The 18,018-nt window shown below is 34.3% G+C and overlaps 8 protein-coding genes and 1 non-coding gene across 9 annotated transcripts; 5 read left to right on the forward strand and 4 right to left on the reverse strand.

Annotated features, from left to right (window-relative positions):
* Positions 1 to 369: 369 nt before the first annotated feature.
* On the forward strand, positions 370 to 3,591 carry NESG_01630 (uncharacterized protein; the record flags this gene model as incomplete). The annotated part of the gene is made up of 1 exon (XM_053049257.1): positions 370 to 3,591. The coding sequence occupies one exon, from the start codon at positions 370 to 372 to the stop codon at positions 3,589 to 3,591; it is 3,222 nt and encodes a 1,073-aa protein (XP_052904207.1).
* An 810-nt stretch (positions 3,592 to 4,401) lies between these two features.
* NESG_01631 (uncharacterized protein) lies at positions 4,402 to 6,378 on the reverse strand (the record flags this gene model as incomplete). Its single annotated transcript, XM_053049258.1, has 1 exon — positions 4,402 to 6,378. One exon carries the CDS (start codon positions 6,376 to 6,378, stop codon positions 4,402 to 4,404), a length of 1,977 nt encoding a protein of 658 aa, XP_052904208.1.
* Positions 6,379 to 6,425: 47 nt separating this feature from the next.
* Positions 6,426 to 7,454, forward strand: NESG_01632 (uncharacterized protein; the record flags this gene model as incomplete). Its single annotated transcript, XM_053049259.1, has 1 exon — positions 6,426 to 7,454. The coding sequence occupies one exon, from the start codon at positions 6,426 to 6,428 to the stop codon at positions 7,452 to 7,454; it is 1,029 nt and encodes a 342-aa protein (XP_052904209.1).
* A 1,123-nt stretch (positions 7,455 to 8,577) lies between these two features.
* On the forward strand, positions 8,578 to 9,057 carry NESG_01633 (uncharacterized protein; the record flags this gene model as incomplete). The annotated part of the gene is made up of 1 exon (XM_053049260.1): positions 8,578 to 9,057. One exon carries the CDS (start codon positions 8,578 to 8,580, stop codon positions 9,055 to 9,057), a length of 480 nt encoding a protein of 159 aa, XP_052904210.1.
* Positions 9,058 to 9,775: 718 nt separating this feature from the next.
* NESG_01634 (uncharacterized protein) lies at positions 9,776 to 11,119 on the forward strand (the record flags this gene model as incomplete). Its single annotated transcript, XM_053049261.1, has 1 exon — positions 9,776 to 11,119. One exon carries the CDS (start codon positions 9,776 to 9,778, stop codon positions 11,117 to 11,119), a length of 1,344 nt encoding a protein of 447 aa, XP_052904211.1.
* Positions 11,120 to 11,618: 499 nt separating this feature from the next.
* Positions 11,619 to 11,882, reverse strand: NESG_01635 (uncharacterized protein; the record flags this gene model as incomplete). The annotated part of the gene is made up of 1 exon (XM_053049262.1): positions 11,619 to 11,882. The coding sequence occupies one exon, from the start codon at positions 11,880 to 11,882 to the stop codon at positions 11,619 to 11,621; it is 264 nt and encodes an 87-aa protein (XP_052904212.1).
* Positions 11,883 to 12,366: 484 nt separating this feature from the next.
* On the reverse strand, positions 12,367 to 14,343 carry NESG_01636 (uncharacterized protein; the record flags this gene model as incomplete). Its single annotated transcript, XM_053049263.1, has 1 exon — positions 12,367 to 14,343. One exon carries the CDS (start codon positions 14,341 to 14,343, stop codon positions 12,367 to 12,369), a length of 1,977 nt encoding a protein of 658 aa, XP_052904213.1.
* A 1,307-nt stretch (positions 14,344 to 15,650) lies between these two features.
* Positions 15,651 to 15,765, forward strand: NESG_01637. The gene has a single exon (XR_008288888.1). It is a non-coding gene; the product is annotated as a 5S ribosomal RNA (ribosomal RNA).
* Positions 15,766 to 15,917: 152 nt separating this feature from the next.
* On the reverse strand, positions 15,918 to 17,015 carry NESG_01638 (uncharacterized protein; the record flags this gene model as incomplete). The annotated part of the gene is made up of 1 exon (XM_053049264.1): positions 15,918 to 17,015. One exon carries the CDS (start codon positions 17,013 to 17,015, stop codon positions 15,918 to 15,920), a length of 1,098 nt encoding a protein of 365 aa, XP_052904214.1.
* Between the last annotated feature and the right edge of the window lie 1,003 nt (positions 17,016 to 18,018).

Below are 18,018 nucleotides of genomic sequence, written 5' to 3' on the forward strand. Positions count from 1 at the left end.
CTAGTAATAATTGTTACTAGTAACTATATACTAGTAGTAATAATTTCAAGTAAATTATATCTTTCATTTTGTCTTTAGTTTTTGTCTTCTCGTCTTGTCATTCTCTCTACTAGTAGTAATTTTTGCTCTAGTCTCTCTCTATACTAGTAGTAGTAATTTAAAATAAATTTTTGTCTTCTTGTCTTTAGTCTCTCTATACTACTACTAGTAATATTAAATATATTTTATATTCTGGTTATATCGGGTTATATACTATTTCTTTCCTTTGTGTATTTTTTGTTTTTTTCTTATCATTCCGAAAATAAACCAATTTAATAAAGAGTAGATTATTTTTCTGAAATATAATAATTTAATTTTAGATAAAAATCAATGAATTGCAGGGTAGTAGAGAAGGATAAATTAACAGAGTACTCTATAAGATGTGATAGAAAGGGAAAAAACAATTCTAGGTCAGGATGGATTACTAGAATATACTGGCTGATTCAGCTGGTGCTTCTGTGGCAGGTTCATGGTAGAGTAGGATTGAAGGACATACAGGAGATTCAAGAGAGAATAATTAGTGGCAATTTAAGAAGTGATAAAGAAGACTTGTTTCTTAATTTAAAAGGTCCTTTAAACCCACAGCATAGCATGCTCGCAAATGAAATCGGGTTTATTCATAGTAAGAGATTTCTATCAGCAGAGATAAAGATAGAATATGAAATAAAAATTGGAAGTACAGTGGCACAAGACCAAACATACACAAAAACAAGGGATTACAGCAAGGATACAGTCTATCCAGACCTACCATACAGTGGCACCCACCTAAAGTACATGAATGACTACTTCAGAACACTTCTTGAGATGTTTCCTTCACTCCATGGATATGTATCCATATGGACAGACAAAAAGGACTCATTCTACAACTTCATGAATAGTAGCACAGTGAAGGAGCATAAATACAAGATACTTGCATCTCTATTGCTTCTTTCAGAGGGATTGCAGATTCCTCTTTCAATTGACACAAGCACAGAGTACATAGAGCTAGTTCTAAAGGAATCTACAGAAGAAGATCAATTTAGAATTCGCATGTGCAAGGATACAGAGACTAAGGATACAGAGGAGACTAAAAATGAAGGAGTCTTTAGGAAAAAGAAAGTATTTAAATATACAGAAGCCATGAAGGTGCTTATGTTCTTTATAGAGAATAGTCAAGCTAAAATTATCAAGCAAGAGAGATATCTCTCAGAGCCAAAGTCATACAAAGAGTTCCAAAGTGGAAAGTTCTTAAATAGTCCAGGATTTCTCATTCAGACGTATATATACTATTATATTGAGGATAAGACAGAAATGTGCATTTTCATTCAGACAGTACATGATTTATTATGTAAGTATATAGAGAATAGTGCAGGAAATAGTAAAATAACGGTAATTCAGACTAAAAAGGCAGAATATATATTTAACAGATACTTTGCATATAACCAGAATGAAGAAGGTGATGAAATAGGAGAATTAAAGTACATTAGAATGCATATGCAAAATATACTAAATACCACTAGAAGGTTCCCTATTACGTACCAGGCCCAGTTAGAACCAATTCAGGACTGTCTTTCTATTTCAAAGAAGAAATCTCCTCCAGAGAACTCTTCAATATGTCAGTGTGCATGTCTTAATGAAGATACAGATGATGAGGGTAATAATACAGTGGAAATTAGTAATACATTTGCTGATCACGTTGAAACTGCACTTCTTGGTCTATTCTGTATCTTTGCGTATGACTCAAGGGAACAAGTCTATAAGGTTGACCACATGGTGAATGCCTCTAAGGAGCTAAAAGAGTTTTTCATAAAGCATAAGTATATGTATGGAACTGTCTCAGATGAGATGCATAATGACTGGAATAAAGTAGTCTCAGGACTAAGGGACTCAAGAATAACGTATATGCGGAGTGACAAGAACCAGCTTGCTCCTGGCTTCATGAATATGCTCTATGCAATTGCAGAGATATCTGGTATAGATACATGGGAAAGATTAGATGATCTCATGGAAATAGTAGATGAGATGAAGGATGAGGCTTCTTTGAGTGAATTCCGGAATTCCATTTGGAACAGAAAGAAAGAAGCAACTGACAAAGAAAAGAAAGATATTGATGATGCCATAAGAGCAAAGATAAAGGATATGAGAATCTGTGAAAAGGACAGGCTAGTGATAAAAGAGTGGCTGGAAAAAGATAGTGATGAGAAGAAGAAACTCCTTTGTAAGATAGAGAGCATAGAGCATGAAATAAATATAACGGAAACAGAAAAAATCAAAAAATTAATAAGACGCATTGAAGTCCAGCAAAGAGAAAAAGAAGAGAAATTGCACTTTGGCATAGAAATGTATATGTGTGAGTTATTCAACCGCCTTATGATTGATAAGTGCCTAGAAGTAAAAGTACTGAAATTGTATAAAAAGGAATTTGAACTCAGACTGTCCGATATATTTGGCTATATGGATATAGTATACTTGGATGAATATGAGAACAAAGTCGAGTGCTATTCTCTTAGTATAAAGACATCTTCAAAGTCTAAAGAGAAAGACACAGAAGATGAAATTAACGAAAGAATATTTTCAGTTAGAAAGGAAAATAATGTCAGTTATAGAAGAAAAGATGTACCAACTGACTTAAGCCTGTCTCTTTCCAAGTGGATTAAAACTAAAACTTATACGGCATGGCTGGTCAAGTACTACAAAGAGTGCGAGTCAATTACCACGAAAGACCTTCAGTATAAAGTACGGACTATAATGAAAGGTCTTCCAGAGAAAAAGACTAAAACTGTAAATCTGAATAGTATTCTACCATGGGGACTTGTTCATCAAAGAGAAAATAGACTAAACCTTATATTTCCGTTACTAATGAATGCAATGCGACTTGGTTTCAACTATAACCATCCAGTTATACGCTTTGTTAATAATATCATAGTAGATGCACCATTCCAAACGAGTTATGATAGAGATGCCTTCTTCATAGCTATGAAGATTAGCAATTTGGACAAATATCTATTGAATATACGTATAGACAATGGAATATACCAAGTAAAAGACTATTCAGACTTTGGAATGCAGAATATTATAGAGTCTTCAATCGATATAAAGCCATTTAGTAATAATATGGATATAATAATGCGGTATAACCTGACTAAAACAAAGCACTTTTACCATTCCCCTATGCTGTCTGCATTAAACTCCATGAGCAAAGAGAATCAGCAGTTATTTGTGAGTCTTTTAACAAAGAAATATAAATCTATAGAGTATATTACCTCAATTATCTTCAGTATGCATGCAATGAAGATTTGCTGTCCTAGATACAACTATCTAGGATATGCTAATGAGCTCTTAATGAAAATAATTGAAATTCTGTCAGAAAAAGGAAGTAGTCACTCTAGCATAATTAAAGGTCTCTATGACCTAATTGATCCAAATGCCCATAATGGAACATATTTATACTACAGAGAATATAAAGAAGCAGTAGAAATAATTAAATCCATGGAGAGTATACTTTGCGAGAAGAATAACGAAATAAGCAAAGAGAAGTTCAACTACATAATAAAGGCATACGTAAGAAACTAGTTCAAAGAAGCAAGAACCAATAAAAATGCCTTTATAAAGAAGAATATTACAGTTACAGCACAGGAGTATACAATTAGTAGAAGTCTTGTAAGTGTGCAGGTGCACTGTTGAACTAATGGATTATTAGTGTGTAACTTAAGACTAACACATCTGTTATTTATTTCTAGTAGAAAGAAGCCTAGTAATATACTATGGGGTTATATTTTAAATAAATAGATATAATTTAGGCAGTATTAAGCTGAGATAATCAGAAATACTACTGTTTCTTAGTGGGACATGTGCAGGAAGGTCGGTTAAATCACATTTCTTGGCTAAAAATGAGACAATCACCACATAGTAAAATGACAGTTGCAAGTCACAACATAATTATTTGAGAATCCTGGCAGTATTCGAGACAGGAAGTAATAGACTTGTGAATATTCAAAGTGCCTAGTGCATAAGGATGGAGTATAAGAAATCCTGCTGTATATGAATCCATAAACTTGTCTTTTTAACGGAATATATATTAAAAAATAACTCAAAATCAAATAACTGCCATATTTCAGGTACTAAGATACTTAGTAATATGTGCTAATCGATGCAATCCTTCACTCTATAAATAATATTAATGAAAGAATCAAAATGATTTTCTTGAAGATTCTTGAAGATTCTTGAAGATAAAAGGCGCTGACTGCATGATGGCAAGTAGTGCACATATTTGCAGAGCGAGTAAAGACATATGTACTGCACACTTTATTAATAAATCTGTTTGTAAGATCTCCTCAGAAGATCTCTCATAGATTCACAAAGGGCTCTGAAGGAAAAGACTACCTACTGCCTAAGAGACTTGTATGCCGTGCATGCAGTAGGGGGCTTGAACATGACATCAACCGCCATGGGTGAGCCCATAATCAAATGAACCTTCTTTTTGCAAAACGGACAACAAGGATTCTTCTTCTTCCCAAATATCTCCATGATGCACGTTATATGGACTACTGAGCCACAGGAAAGAATGATAACTTGTTCTTTTGGATTATCCTTAAAGGATTCATTGCAAATAAGACAATCCGAGAAGGCTGCAGTAGAATGGTTCATAGTCCATTCATAGACAGTGCTTTCTGAGACTATAAAGACAATTCCAGAGGTCATTGCAACGGACTCAGGGCGCTTGAAAATATAACTTGTTTGCTCTGGCCGATACGAAGACCCAGAAGGACAGTAGAAGTTGTAGTACTTTATCTGTACTAGTTTCATGCTTAAATTCAGAAAATTAAAGTCATCCCGTGTGATCAAGTAGTTCTTTACTGTGAGCTCCTGAAGGATTGGGAATGTAGTTGGGTTCACTATTTCCGTTATACTCTTTAATCTGCCCATTTGGTATACGCTATTTAAAGAGATAAAATCCAGTACTAATTCCTGGATTCCATTGAAGGTAATTCTTTGCATGGAGTCAACCATAGACTTATGAAATGGAGCAGTAATTGAAAGACCCTTCAGACACCTAAGAAGACCACTCCTTCTCTTTGCTAGGGCATACACAAATTCCTCTATACAGGAATTAACAAAGTCAGTTGTAGTGAGTTCCTTCAGATACAAAGACTGTATATGAAGGTTCTCAATTAGTACAGTCTGGGCCTTCTTAGAAAGGGGAATTATAGGGTACATCGATAGAGAGATAATATCCTGTGATATAATAGACCTAAATAAGCCATCTACAAACCTTGATGCTTCATAGATATTCTGCGTTGTAAAGTTAATCTCGCATGTTATTACGTCCATATTAAAGACATGGCACATATAATCCCACTTATGTACAGTAATTTCCCCTCCTATATCACCCACATCAATATACAGATAGTTTATTCGGATGTCAATGTACGGTGTAAATCTGACCATCTCCCGTATGATCATGCTTATATGCATACTGAGGTCATCTGATGAACTAATATTCATGGGTTCTGGCTTTACGACTAAGGCACCTGCCAATAATGGAAATGCAGGGTCAATATAGCAGTATGCAGGAGAGACAAGAGACATTCCCCAGGCCCGTATCTCATCCCGCAGTGCACGGGCCAAGAATGGAACACTTTTATAACGGCCAAAATATAGTGAATTTTTGTAAGTTTCTGTCTTCTCAATTGCCTTCAGAAGGGACTGCAATACTTCTTCTCCTTTTTGTTCTGCACACCGTATAATGCAGCTGAACAACTTGAAGAGTGGCACCATGACGGACTTCATACTAAGAAGCTCAAGAATTTCTGTTTCAAGCTTTTTCATTTCATGGACAGCACTGAGGAATTCTGGGGTCATTTCCTTGCAGTGAGATCGTATTATACTGACTAAAAGGCATAATATATCTGAGGGAATATAGCCAATTCTTGCCTGCTGGGTGCTTCTTTTTTTTAAAGTAAATAAAATCTCCTGGCAGACTCCAATGCCCTTCTCAAGAAAAATACTTTCGCAGAAGGGATCCATGGTGAACTGGTACCGAGCACACTCCTTCAAAAATACGCAAAGAAGGTAAAGATATTTGGAATATGCGTCTCTCATTAGTTCTTCATATCTTTCGTACATATTTTGATTTGATGCTTTTATGTCTGAGGTTTCCATGTTTTCTATCTCTTCAATATTCCGAATGAAATATATTCCATCTGGAAAGGCCATATCCTCTGCAGTCAGAAGAAGCATGGTCAGGTCATTCTGTCCCATGTGGTCCTTGCGCAAGGCCCCCATGCATACTTCCTTGAAGGTTATCCTTCCTGCCTTTAATTTTTCCTTAATATTTTCAAATCTATCCCTATCTACCATATTTTTTTTAGTTTTTTTCCATTAAATATTCTTGTAATTTTTTCCATATGGAAGTAAAGCAGACTGCAGCCGCAGAGGCACTTGAGGGGCTAATTGAGCCAAGCACCAGCTGTACACTAAGATATCATAAAAAGCCAATAAAAACAGTTAAGTTCAATCATGACGGAGATTTACTCTTTTCGTCATGCATGCAGGCATCTTTGGTGGCATGGCGTGTGTCAACGGGAGAGATGCTTGGGGCATACATGGGGCACAGTGGAGCCATTGTAAGCTTTGACATAAACCAAGAAGACAGCAGAATTGTCTCTGCTGGGGCAGACAGAAGATCCAATGTGTACGACTTAGAGACAGGAAAGATGATTCATACATTCAGCACAATCGTAACCACAAGAGATGTCTCTTTCACAGCAGACAGCAGGAGGATTGTGCTGTGCACAGATGCTATCATAGGGGAAAAGCCAAAGATCTGGGTCTTTGATGCAGTAAGTGGTGAACTAATTGAGAAAAAAGTCATTCCAAATACGCCTGTGGTAATTCAGTCGACTGTAGATGGGAAAATACTCTATGGAGATACAGAGGGTTCTTTAACTCTAATAGACGAAAGAACCTTCAATGAGATTTCATCAAAAAAGATTCACCAAGCAAAGATAACTTCATTAACACCTTCCTTCTGTAATACTTACTTTGTCACTGCATCAACTGACTCTAAGAGTAAAATAGTTCGGGCAGATGGAGAGATACAAAGTGTAAGGGAATTCCTGTCAGATTCACCAAATAATGCAGCCCGTGTATCACCAGACAACAGGATTCTTGTATCTGCTGGGGGAGTAGCAGCAAGAGATGTCACTACCTCCACGGGCCAGGGTAATTTCAACATAGAATTCTTTGATTGTGCCACCTCTAAGCTAGTGGGATATTATAAGACACACTTTGGAACTGTGAATACCCTGGATATACACCCATCCGGAGAGGCATTGGCATCTGGAGGAGAGGATGGTGTCCTGCATCTTGTGAAGATGGATGACGAGGCATTTATTAATGCACCCTTTGTCCCACTTGAAGGTGCAGATGCATAGAATAGATATTAATAGAGTGAATATTAGTAGAGATTAATAAATAGACAAGAGGTTGTTAGTATTTCTGGTTGTATTGGGTTGTATTCTGGTTATTTCTGGTTGCATTCTGGTTGTATTTGGGTTGTATTGGGTTATATTGGGTTATAAAATGATTTTTGTTGTCGATTGTCGCTAGTTAAGAAAGATGTTGTCAATTGTGGCTAGTTAAGAAAGTTGTTGTCGAGTAGAGAATTCTTGTCTATTGTTGTCGAGTAGAAAATTAAAGACAAATTTATTTAAAGTTAATACTAGTAGAATTACTACTAGTAGACACAGACGAGAAGACAAAAATATATTTAAATTTACTATTACATATATATAGAGGGACTGACAACAATTACTACTAGTAGAGAGTCACTGACAAAATTAAAGACAAGACAAGACAAGACAAGACGAGAAGACAAAAGATAGAATTTACTTAAAATTACTACTACTAAGTACAGTCACTCATAACAAGAAATATTTATAAAGAAATCCACATAGATTATAGTATATTCTTATATATTTATCCAGAGTGAATCTTAGTCCTTGGCAGCAAAAGAATATTACAATAAAGGCAGACAGACCAGAGTACATATCCATACAATTATCTGATTTATGGTAAATATTAACTATTCTCTAGTAATAGAACTACCTTATTTCTCTTCTCTAATCCCTTCTCTAGCTCTTAGTCTAATTCTTTCTCTCACTCTTAGTCTAATCCCTTCTCTAGTCTCTGTCTCTCAGTCCTTCTATTTTCTCTTTAGTAATTTCTTTGGAAGGAAGCCCACTAGACCTACAGTATATCTGGTGCTTCTTCTATTTATGAGTATATTCCTGGTATTGCACTGTAGTGGCCTTGTGCATGTATATTTCTTGTTATTTTTGGTCTGGTACTTCTGTTATTTTAGGTGAACTTTTTAAGATAAAGATATTAATATGTAATGTTGTGGTACTTGGCACATATCTCTATTAAGGATATGCTTCCTTGACCACGTGTTAATATCTCTCCATCTGGCGGATTTTTCAATCAAGAAATCCGTGGCGAAAGAGAGTCAATTTGAATCCTGGGGTATAAAAAGTTTTCTCTTAAATTTTTTACAAAATGCGGATATTCAACTGCTACTTCTGCTCATCAAGCATATACCCAGGTCACGGTTCTACATTTGTGAGAAATGACGGGGCTGAGTTTAAGTTCTGCAGGTCAAAATGCGTAAAGAACTTTAAGCTTAAGAGAAACCCAAGGAGAGTCGCATGGACCAAGACATACAGAAAAGTCAGAGGAAAGGACTTGGTCAATGACACATCTCAGGAATTCGAAAGAAGAATCCACGAGCCAATCATCTACAACAAAGAGGTATACGATAAAGTCATTCAAAGTATGCCTAAGATAGCAGCCATAAGACACTCCAGAGAGGCATTCCATATTAAAAATAGAATTCTAACAGGAAAGGAGAAGATGGTAGAAGACGAAAGAATCTTCATCGTAAAGAATCTGGATGCCCTGACAGAAGACCAAAGAATGCGAGAAAACCAAGAGAGAAAGAGAAGAATCAGAGAGACTCTAAAGATGCCATTTGAATAAATAATAGATTCATAATATTGGCTCAGTCTAGTACCAGCACAGACTAAGATTATTAGTATATTAAGTCTATTCAGTTATTTACTACAGTAGTATTTCCTATAGCAGTCTAAGACTATCCTTCAAGGGAATTTTATGACTTTTCCTTCAAAGAGAATACTGTGCTGTAGAGTATTAATTATTAATACTTTTAATCAGTGAGATATTTCTAATGACTGTTTAATCTTCTGGTCCATATGGATATAGGATATTTTCATTACTTGACTGGTAGAATTAATAAAGACTACTTGGAGTCTGCACCCATCAAAGTGATTTATTTTCAACTGGAAGACATTTTCAGTTATTGGTAGGTTATATCGGGTTATATCTTCATTCAAACGTATTAAAGCAATAAACTACTACTACAGTCGATTGTATGTCAATATTTTGTATTACTTTCCTAATTGTTTTCTAGTACATAAGCAATAGAATTGTACTATTTTATATAACCCGTCTCTACATATATAAGCATCAACCTACCAGTACATAGCCAGATATGACTAAAATATACTAGAATATAACCAGCTATATCTACAAGAGTACATAGTCAAATATAACCCGATAACCCGAATATAACCCGATATAACCAAATATAACTAAAATATACTAGATATAACCCGAATTTCTTTGGTACTTTTACCATTCCAGGGGAAGTACTTATACAGTTCATAAAAATATTTTAATGCAAAGTTTTGCGCTCTGCTGTTCTATTCTTGGGGGATTCATTCTTAGCTTCGGTCTTATCTCACTGTTTATTAAAGAAAGACTGTACATTGCAGAAACAACAGTTGCTACACTATATGGTATTATTTGTGCTCTAATTTGTAAAGACCAAAAGGACACTCTTCCTGTTGAAAGTTTGAAAAATACTCAATTTATGTTTCATTTCTCACATATTGTACTTTCCCTGCAGCTGGTGGCTGTTGGTGTGACTGTACCTAAGATATTTATGAAGAAGAATTGGAAACCACTCATGGTCCTTCTTCTTCCTGTTATGATGATAATGTATGCTGTCTCAAGTATCATTATAAAATACGTATTTTCAATGGACTGGCTGCCTGCAATGATGATTGGTGCTTGTATTACACCAACAGATCCAGTCTTAGCAAGTGCTGTGATTAAGGGGAAATTCGCAAACAAATATATTCCATCTAGGCTTAGATACCTTCTGGCTGTGGAAAGTGGAGCAAATGATGGATTAGGGTTTCCACTGCTTGTCCTTCCAATTCTTCTGATGCAGTTCAAGGATAGTACAGAGCCAGTTGCTGGTGCACTAAGGAAGTGGTGCATTCATACATGGGGATTTGAGATTCTCTTTGCAATTGTCATAGGTGCAGTGATTGGGGCATTGGCTAGGATACTTTTGAAGTACAGTGTGAAGAAGATGCTAATTGATAAAGAGAGTTTCCTGGCTTATTCTTTGGCTCTAGCAATCCTTGTGACAGGAATAACTGCCAAGATGGAAAGTGATGACCTTCTGGCTGTCTTTGTCTCTGGGTTGTTCTTTGCATGGGACGAGGAGATGGTCATGGATATGAAGAATTCTCATGTCATGGAGGTGGTTGACTTGTTGTTCAATCAGTCCTTCTTTATCGTCCTAGGGATAATTCTTCCATTAGATGTGCTTGGTTGGAAGAGTATGCTGGCTTCAGTGCTTATTCTTGTCTTTAGAAGGATGCCTGCCCTATTGCTTATGCAGTTATGTGGGTTCCTGCCAGAATTCACTACACGTGAGATTCTATTTGCTGGTTGGTTTGGACCCATTGGTGTTGGTGCTATTTTCTTTGCGTACCACAGCATGCATGAGCTTAATAGCATTGATAAAGAACTGGCAGATTCTGTCTTGGAGATTGTCCAGGCAATTGTCTTTTCAAGTATTGTAGTCCATGGGACAACTGCCCCAATCATTCACATGCACCTTAGGAGAAAGCAAAAGAAGCACAAAAAAACTGTTATAAATATATATGAGTCAGATACGGAGATTGAAAGAGACAATGAGAATGCACAACTGCAAGAGATTATTTAAATAACTCCATCTTTGCAACCCGAATAAATTACTCTATACACCAATATATTATATTTTAACTGAAATATTCTGATAATTTTGTATCTTACACAGGATCTTTGTTTTGCTGGGCTTAAAGTGCCCATAAACCTGTTAATTTCTGTTTATTTTTATATTCTTGCTTGTTAATTTCTGTTTATTTTTATATTCTTGCTTGTTAATTCTTAATTTTTAACGACTTTTTATAGTGTAATTTAATTACAACTGACTTAGTCATTCCATATCTAGTATTTTCCAAGAATAATAACACTACTATGCATTTGGATTCTTCTTTATATAAAGGATATTTTGTCTTTTCTTATACGCTTCCTTATAGACTCATACTCTATAGTTCTTATTATTTATATATATAAAATAACTTTATATTAAGATATAACACGTCTACTAGTCTTCAAATATTTGAAATTACACTTGAACACTTTAAATTCTTCTTATCTTATCTTATATACACCTTTATTCTTTAAAATCTATATTCTTCTCTTGCTATTCCCTTGCACTTAATGCTTACCTTTAGAGAAGTATCTGCTGCATATATTTTATTCAATATTTCAGCACCAATTTCTTCTAGTTTAATGCACTCTTCATGCTCTGCTGCAGTAAAAGTAGGAAGAACATCCACTTCTTCAATGTTTGGCAGATCTAGTGACTCCTCCAAGGACACATATTCAATTGGATTCTTTATTCTTCTGCACCGTGTCTCAGCCCAATGGAAACTTAAAAGCATTTTTTTTCAACTAAACCATAAGCTATATTACACTTAAAATGATAAATATTCAATGTATTTGGGTGTTCTTCTAGACAACAGAAATGTCTTTATATTCAGTGGATCTGAGTATTTTCACTCTTTAATTGTCTAGTTATTTTATAGATGGTCTTTTATACAGGAAATTAGACTAAATTATTTCTTTATTTCTATGAAATTCTTCTCATATGAATAAATTTATAAATTGAGAAATATTCTAATAGAAGTACTAGTACTACCAGTACGGGTTATATAGACTGTTTAAACTAGATATTTTTATGCTGAATATAAGAACTAATTCACTAACTAAAATACTTTATTTATCTTGCATATAAATCACTATTATGACCAGAACCTGAATGAAAAACTAGAAATTACCTATCTTAAAGATTATCAAAATCAAAAAATATTCAGTAAATTCGATAGAATACTTATATAAATAAGTATACAGGTATACTGGTACTTACTAATAATGAAAGTATGCTTCAAGTAGGTCTTTGTAGTTTTTTGTTGCTAGAACAATTGGAAGTTTCTTTGCTATATTTGTTCTACTGAGTTTTATCAGGTTCTTGTGAACATCAATCACATAGAAGAATAGACCAAGTGCACATATGACTCCAGATATTATTCCTACTAAGACTATGGCAAAGATATAATTATATCTAAGCCTGTTGATTCTGCCTTCTTTAAATGCATTTTCAATCTGAGGGCTTCCCTTAAGGAATAGCATGGCTCTGTGCACCTGAAGGGCAACTGTGCAGAATATTTGTATAGCATATCCAATGTGGTACCTGTAAGACATGCTATTTTTGTTAACTATTTGGTTTGAGTCATAAATAACTGACATAATGAAAAATATAACTGAATATATAACGAATATGCACATAATAAGTGCATAACCACTCATCTTCTTTTTTCTCTCATATAACCACTTCCTTTTGAATAGACACCCAAAGAAAAGTGAAGTTAAAGTAAGAGAAATTAGTGCTAATATCAACTCAAAGACAATCAACATAACCCCATCAAGTACTCTACCTGCAGCAAACCTATCATAAACAATTTTAACAGACTCTTTTATGCACAAAATTAAATTATCCATATTTAAGGTCAATATAAAACTATTCCCTACTACTACCAATAGAGATATAAATGACAGAATAGATGCCCTAATAATATGCTTATTCCTTTGTACTGCACTTAGTATATTTTTGTATATTTCAGGATTATTCTTTTTGCACTTGTAGGCTACGAATATTTTCCTAAGGGAATATACTAATAGAAGACTGCCTAGTACTGTATTGTATAGCATATGTACGTAGTAGTACAGGATTGTTATTCTTTCTGACTTTATTTTCTGGAGTGCCTGGGCAGTTACAAAAAATATTGTATGAGAAAGAAGGATTAATCCAGTTGAAAGATGGACATAGAACGTATCTACACCATGCAACTTTGATAAAGGTGTTAACACTTTCTCCCAAAATTCGTTATTTTTTGATTTTCTAATTCTTGAAAGAATAGCATATGCATATGAATCTGGTTGATCTTCCATATATTCCTGCTGTTGTTTCTGTAATATCTTCATCTCATAGTTGGATACTTCATGCTTAGTCTCCATGTCTATCTGATACTTTCTCTTCTTGTAGTACTCCATGATCCATTTTATATCTTGAATATTTTGGAAGATAGATTTCAATAGTAATGCTTGCATCTGGGATGGCTCTTCAAATAGATCTATCATGGTTTCTTGTTTATAATGTATCGCATTAACCAAGATTTCTTCTTTTCTAGTGATAAAATTCAATAGCATTTGGTTTTCTTTTACAGTGTATTTCTTAAGGATAATTTCACGGTGACGAATTATAACCTCTAGGATCTTATTCATTTCGATTGAAATATTCTCTAGTGTATTCATACTTAAGTTGTTTGTATACTCCTGTGAATTTATGTAAGAAAAGCACTTTTCATATGCATTGTATATAGTCTGAATATGAACATTATAAATGTTCTTTTCTTTACTGGAGAAAGTTAGCTCATTAGCCAGCATATGGGTGGTTTTAAATTGAAAATGTGCAAAGTTGAAACTATTTGATATTTCTGGTACGTTAGGATCTACTTCCTGGTTAATATCCTTGAATAGATCTATACTTTCTTGTCTCTGCACTGAGTATATATCCTTAGACTCATTGTCTTTTCCTACGTAAAGACTATTTTCAACGAAATTTGTAGTACTATTACTGTACATCTGGTCTTTCGTATTGGGAATTGAAGAATTAAGCTTACTGCAAGATGGCTTATTCATATTCATATTCATATTCATATCTGAATTCTGGCTTATTTTTAATCCAGACTTATTTTGGCTTCTGTCCTTTTCTTCTTTATTTCTTTTCTTATTTTCTTCTACTATGGTTCTATTAGAATTCAATAATTCAAATTCTTCTCTCATGTAAGAACTTGCTAATTTACTCTATTATATAGTAGAGATATCTATTGAATCGATCAAATCCACTTTAATTAAGCTGTTAAATGCCTTCACTTTAGTTATATATTGATTTTTGCTGAAATTTGACACATTTCACCTTCTAGTCAGCATGTCATTTATAATATTACATCAGTCTCTGCTGCAATATATTATGTGTCTATATCTTCGGGTTATTCGGGTTATATCAGTATATCTGTGGTAAAATTCCCACTTTCATTAATTCTGTGACCAAAGTACATCTATGATAACTTCACCTTTCAGAAGAATTCTTTGTATACTAAGACTAACTATATAATAGGAAGATAGTAAGAACAATACAAGAGGAGAGGAACATGTCAGAAAGAAAAAATACAATTATCAAATATGCAACCGGTCAAAGTCACCTAAGAAATCTACAGGATTACAAAAATAAAACTCACTTGACAACTACACTCTATATCTATATTCTCTTTATTCTAGACTATCTGGTTGCCCCCTATTGGGCACGTCAATATCACTTACAGTCTGTTCTTTTAATTGTCTTCTGTAGTATATAATTTATTTTATCTTTTACTCTCTGAAATAATCTGTATCTTTATAAAATAATTGCAAATAAAGTGTCAATACGACAAAAATATCACTTTAAAATTTCAATATAAATATTTTATTATTTGTAGACATATATCTCACTGTATATGTGTATATGTTATATGCCTGTAAGCGTATAATTAAATATGTCTACAGTAATTTATTCTTAAGTCTCTAGTCAATTATAGAATAATTTTGTATTTATAGTTGACATATTCAAGTGGAAGTAATATTTCTTGGGTGAAATATTAGTCTAAGATGGATAGATAGATGGTTAGATTGATAGATAGATAGTAGTTGTCAAGGGAGTTTTACTTTTATCACTTGGTTGAATGTCTTTGTTCACTGTGATTTCTTTTGTACTTTTGTCTCTTTTGCTTAATATATTTTTGACATTTTTTCTCTTCTGACACTTTGACATTTTCTCTTCTAATATGTGCTAATTTCACATAATGAAAGTGAAAGTTGAAAAACTCATTGAGTCTCAGACTAATGTTAATCCATAGAAATAGTCATTCTTCAGTATATTTTCATATTGAAGAATTCTCTTTCCTATTTAGACTATTTACAGTCTACTACATAATCCATATTCTTTTCCTTTTTATTCCCATGACTAGACACCAACCACAAGAAAATACTCCTACAATATATATAATAAATAGAAATATAGACTCACATGGACCCAGCAGGTAACTAATACTCGTGCGGCCATATGCCTGCGTACACACCAGAACCCGTTCGATCTCTGAAGTTAAGCGCGTGACAGCTTTGATAGTACTGCGATGGGAGACCGCGTGGGAACACAGAGTGCTGCACTTTTTGTCCTTTTTTCACAGTTAAATTCACAACCCACAAGATAAATATTCAACAGTTAAATAAACTCACAGTATATAGTTATCTAAATAAACAGATATAATTATAAATACGTTATGAACCATCATGCATTATCTTTATTTCTGGTATTTCTGGGTTCAGATGGCAGGTGACTCCTTATTTGTGTTTATTTCCGGGAGAACAGGTGTCTGCTGCAGTAGTACATGAATGGATACCAGTGTATTCGGGTGAATTAGTCCACCTGTGATGTAAATTCCTTCTTGCACGGTTACATTTGCACCCAGAACGGAATAGTCCTCTATTCTGGACCATCTCCCTACGCATGCACCCCACCCTATGATTGAATTTACAATTAAAGAATTCTTTTGTATGCAGGCACCATCAAAGACAATTGAGTTTTCTATTTCCACTCCATCTTCTATCTCTACATTTGGTCCAATAGTCGTATTCTTACCTATTACAGCTGTTGCTGATATTTTTGCAGTTTTATCTATCATGATACACTCCTTGTTGTTCTCATGGTACAGAATATTCCCAGTGACATAGTCCTTTGGCTGACCAATATCCATCCAGAAGCCTTTTAAGTCAAATGCCTTGACTACCTTCTGAGTGATCATCCTTGGGAGAACATCCTTCTCAATGGACATTGGTCTCTCTTCAATGTACTTCAGGATTTCCTTTGAGAAAAGATACACTCCTGCATTTATTCTGTCCCCAACAAACTCTTTTGGTTTTTCAATGAACTTCATGATTTGCGCATTTCTGTCTGTCACAATGACCCCGTACTTTGAGGGTTCATTTACTTTTGTCACCAAAATAGTTCCATCTCCTCCATGTAGTGTATGGTGCCCTAGCATCTCTTCAAATGGGAAGGTGCATATTATATCTGAGTTAAGCACAAAGAATGGACCTTCTTCTGTCTGAAGTCTGTCCCTGAGTAAAGAGAGTGGTCCTGCTGTTCCCATTGGAACACTTTCATATGAATAAGATATCTCTATTCCAAGTTCCTTATCGTATCCGTATAAAAGTTCCCTAATATTCTCTTGCATATGGCCTACTGCTAAGATTACTTCAGTCACACCTGCCCTTGCAAGTGCTTCTATCTGGTGCTTTATTATTGGCTTATTAGCAAATGGAATTAGTGGCTTTGGGTGCGTATATGTTAAGGGCCTGAGTCTTGTTCCAAGTCCTCCTACTAGAATTACTCCTTTCATATATACGAAAACACCATTCATTTAATAGAGCATTAATTAGATTAAATTTCGAAAACAAAACAAAATCATGCGAAATACAAAAACAAACAGACCATAATAGATAATGAAATATGAATATATCCATGTATACTATAGTATAATTCATTCTTATGTATATTTCTATAAGGATTCTTGATATTTTATAGAAAACCAGATATAACCAGGATAAATCATAAATTAGATTCTATTCTAGACTCATAGTAGTACCCTCATAGTAGTACTATTCATGAGATTTTATATGCTGCAGTAATTGTTGTATTATTCAATTCGGGCTATATTCTGGTTATATCCGGGTTATATCTTCATGAATTCTGGGTTATACCCGGGTTATTCTGGATATATTTTTGTTCTAGACAGAATTTGTTTTGTTCTCTCTCACTCTATGTCTATGAGTATAAAGAGAGGCAGGGAATAAAAAAGTGGAAATTGAAAAAACCAACTACATTGGAGACAGGATATTCTAATTAGTGCATACTGTATATTAGTTATATTAGTGCATATATTTGAATAAATGCACTCTTTGTCTATTTACTTATACTTTTAGTCATAGAAATACAGTATATTAGTATGAATTGTCTTGAATAAACACTATTACCCAAGTGCATTAATAAGAAATTCAACTTCGGGTTATTCGGGTTATATCAGAGACTGACTATATAATAGTAAGATAGTAAGAACAGTACAATAATGAAGAAGGGAAAATGTCAACAGTAAGAAGTACACTTATCAAGTATGCAACAGGATGACAGTCACCAACTGAAAAAATATGATAATAAACCTTCCTTAACCACTACACTCTCTATTCTCTCTATTCTAGACTACACTCTCTATTCTAGCCTGTCACTCCCTTCTGGGCACGTCAATTAGTATATATTTATATAAGAATAAACTCAAAGAAAATGTCTTTCTATTGGTGCTTATAGTGTGCAAATTAATCGATGAATTACATAGTGTAATTTGTTACTAAATAAATTACTGCATATGG

This window comes from Nematocida ausubeli, assembly GCF_000738915.1.
Source record: "Nematocida ausubeli strain ERTm6 chromosome Unknown supercont2.4, whole genome shotgun sequence".
Classification (NCBI taxonomy): domain Eukaryota; kingdom Fungi; phylum Microsporidia; genus Nematocida; species Nematocida ausubeli.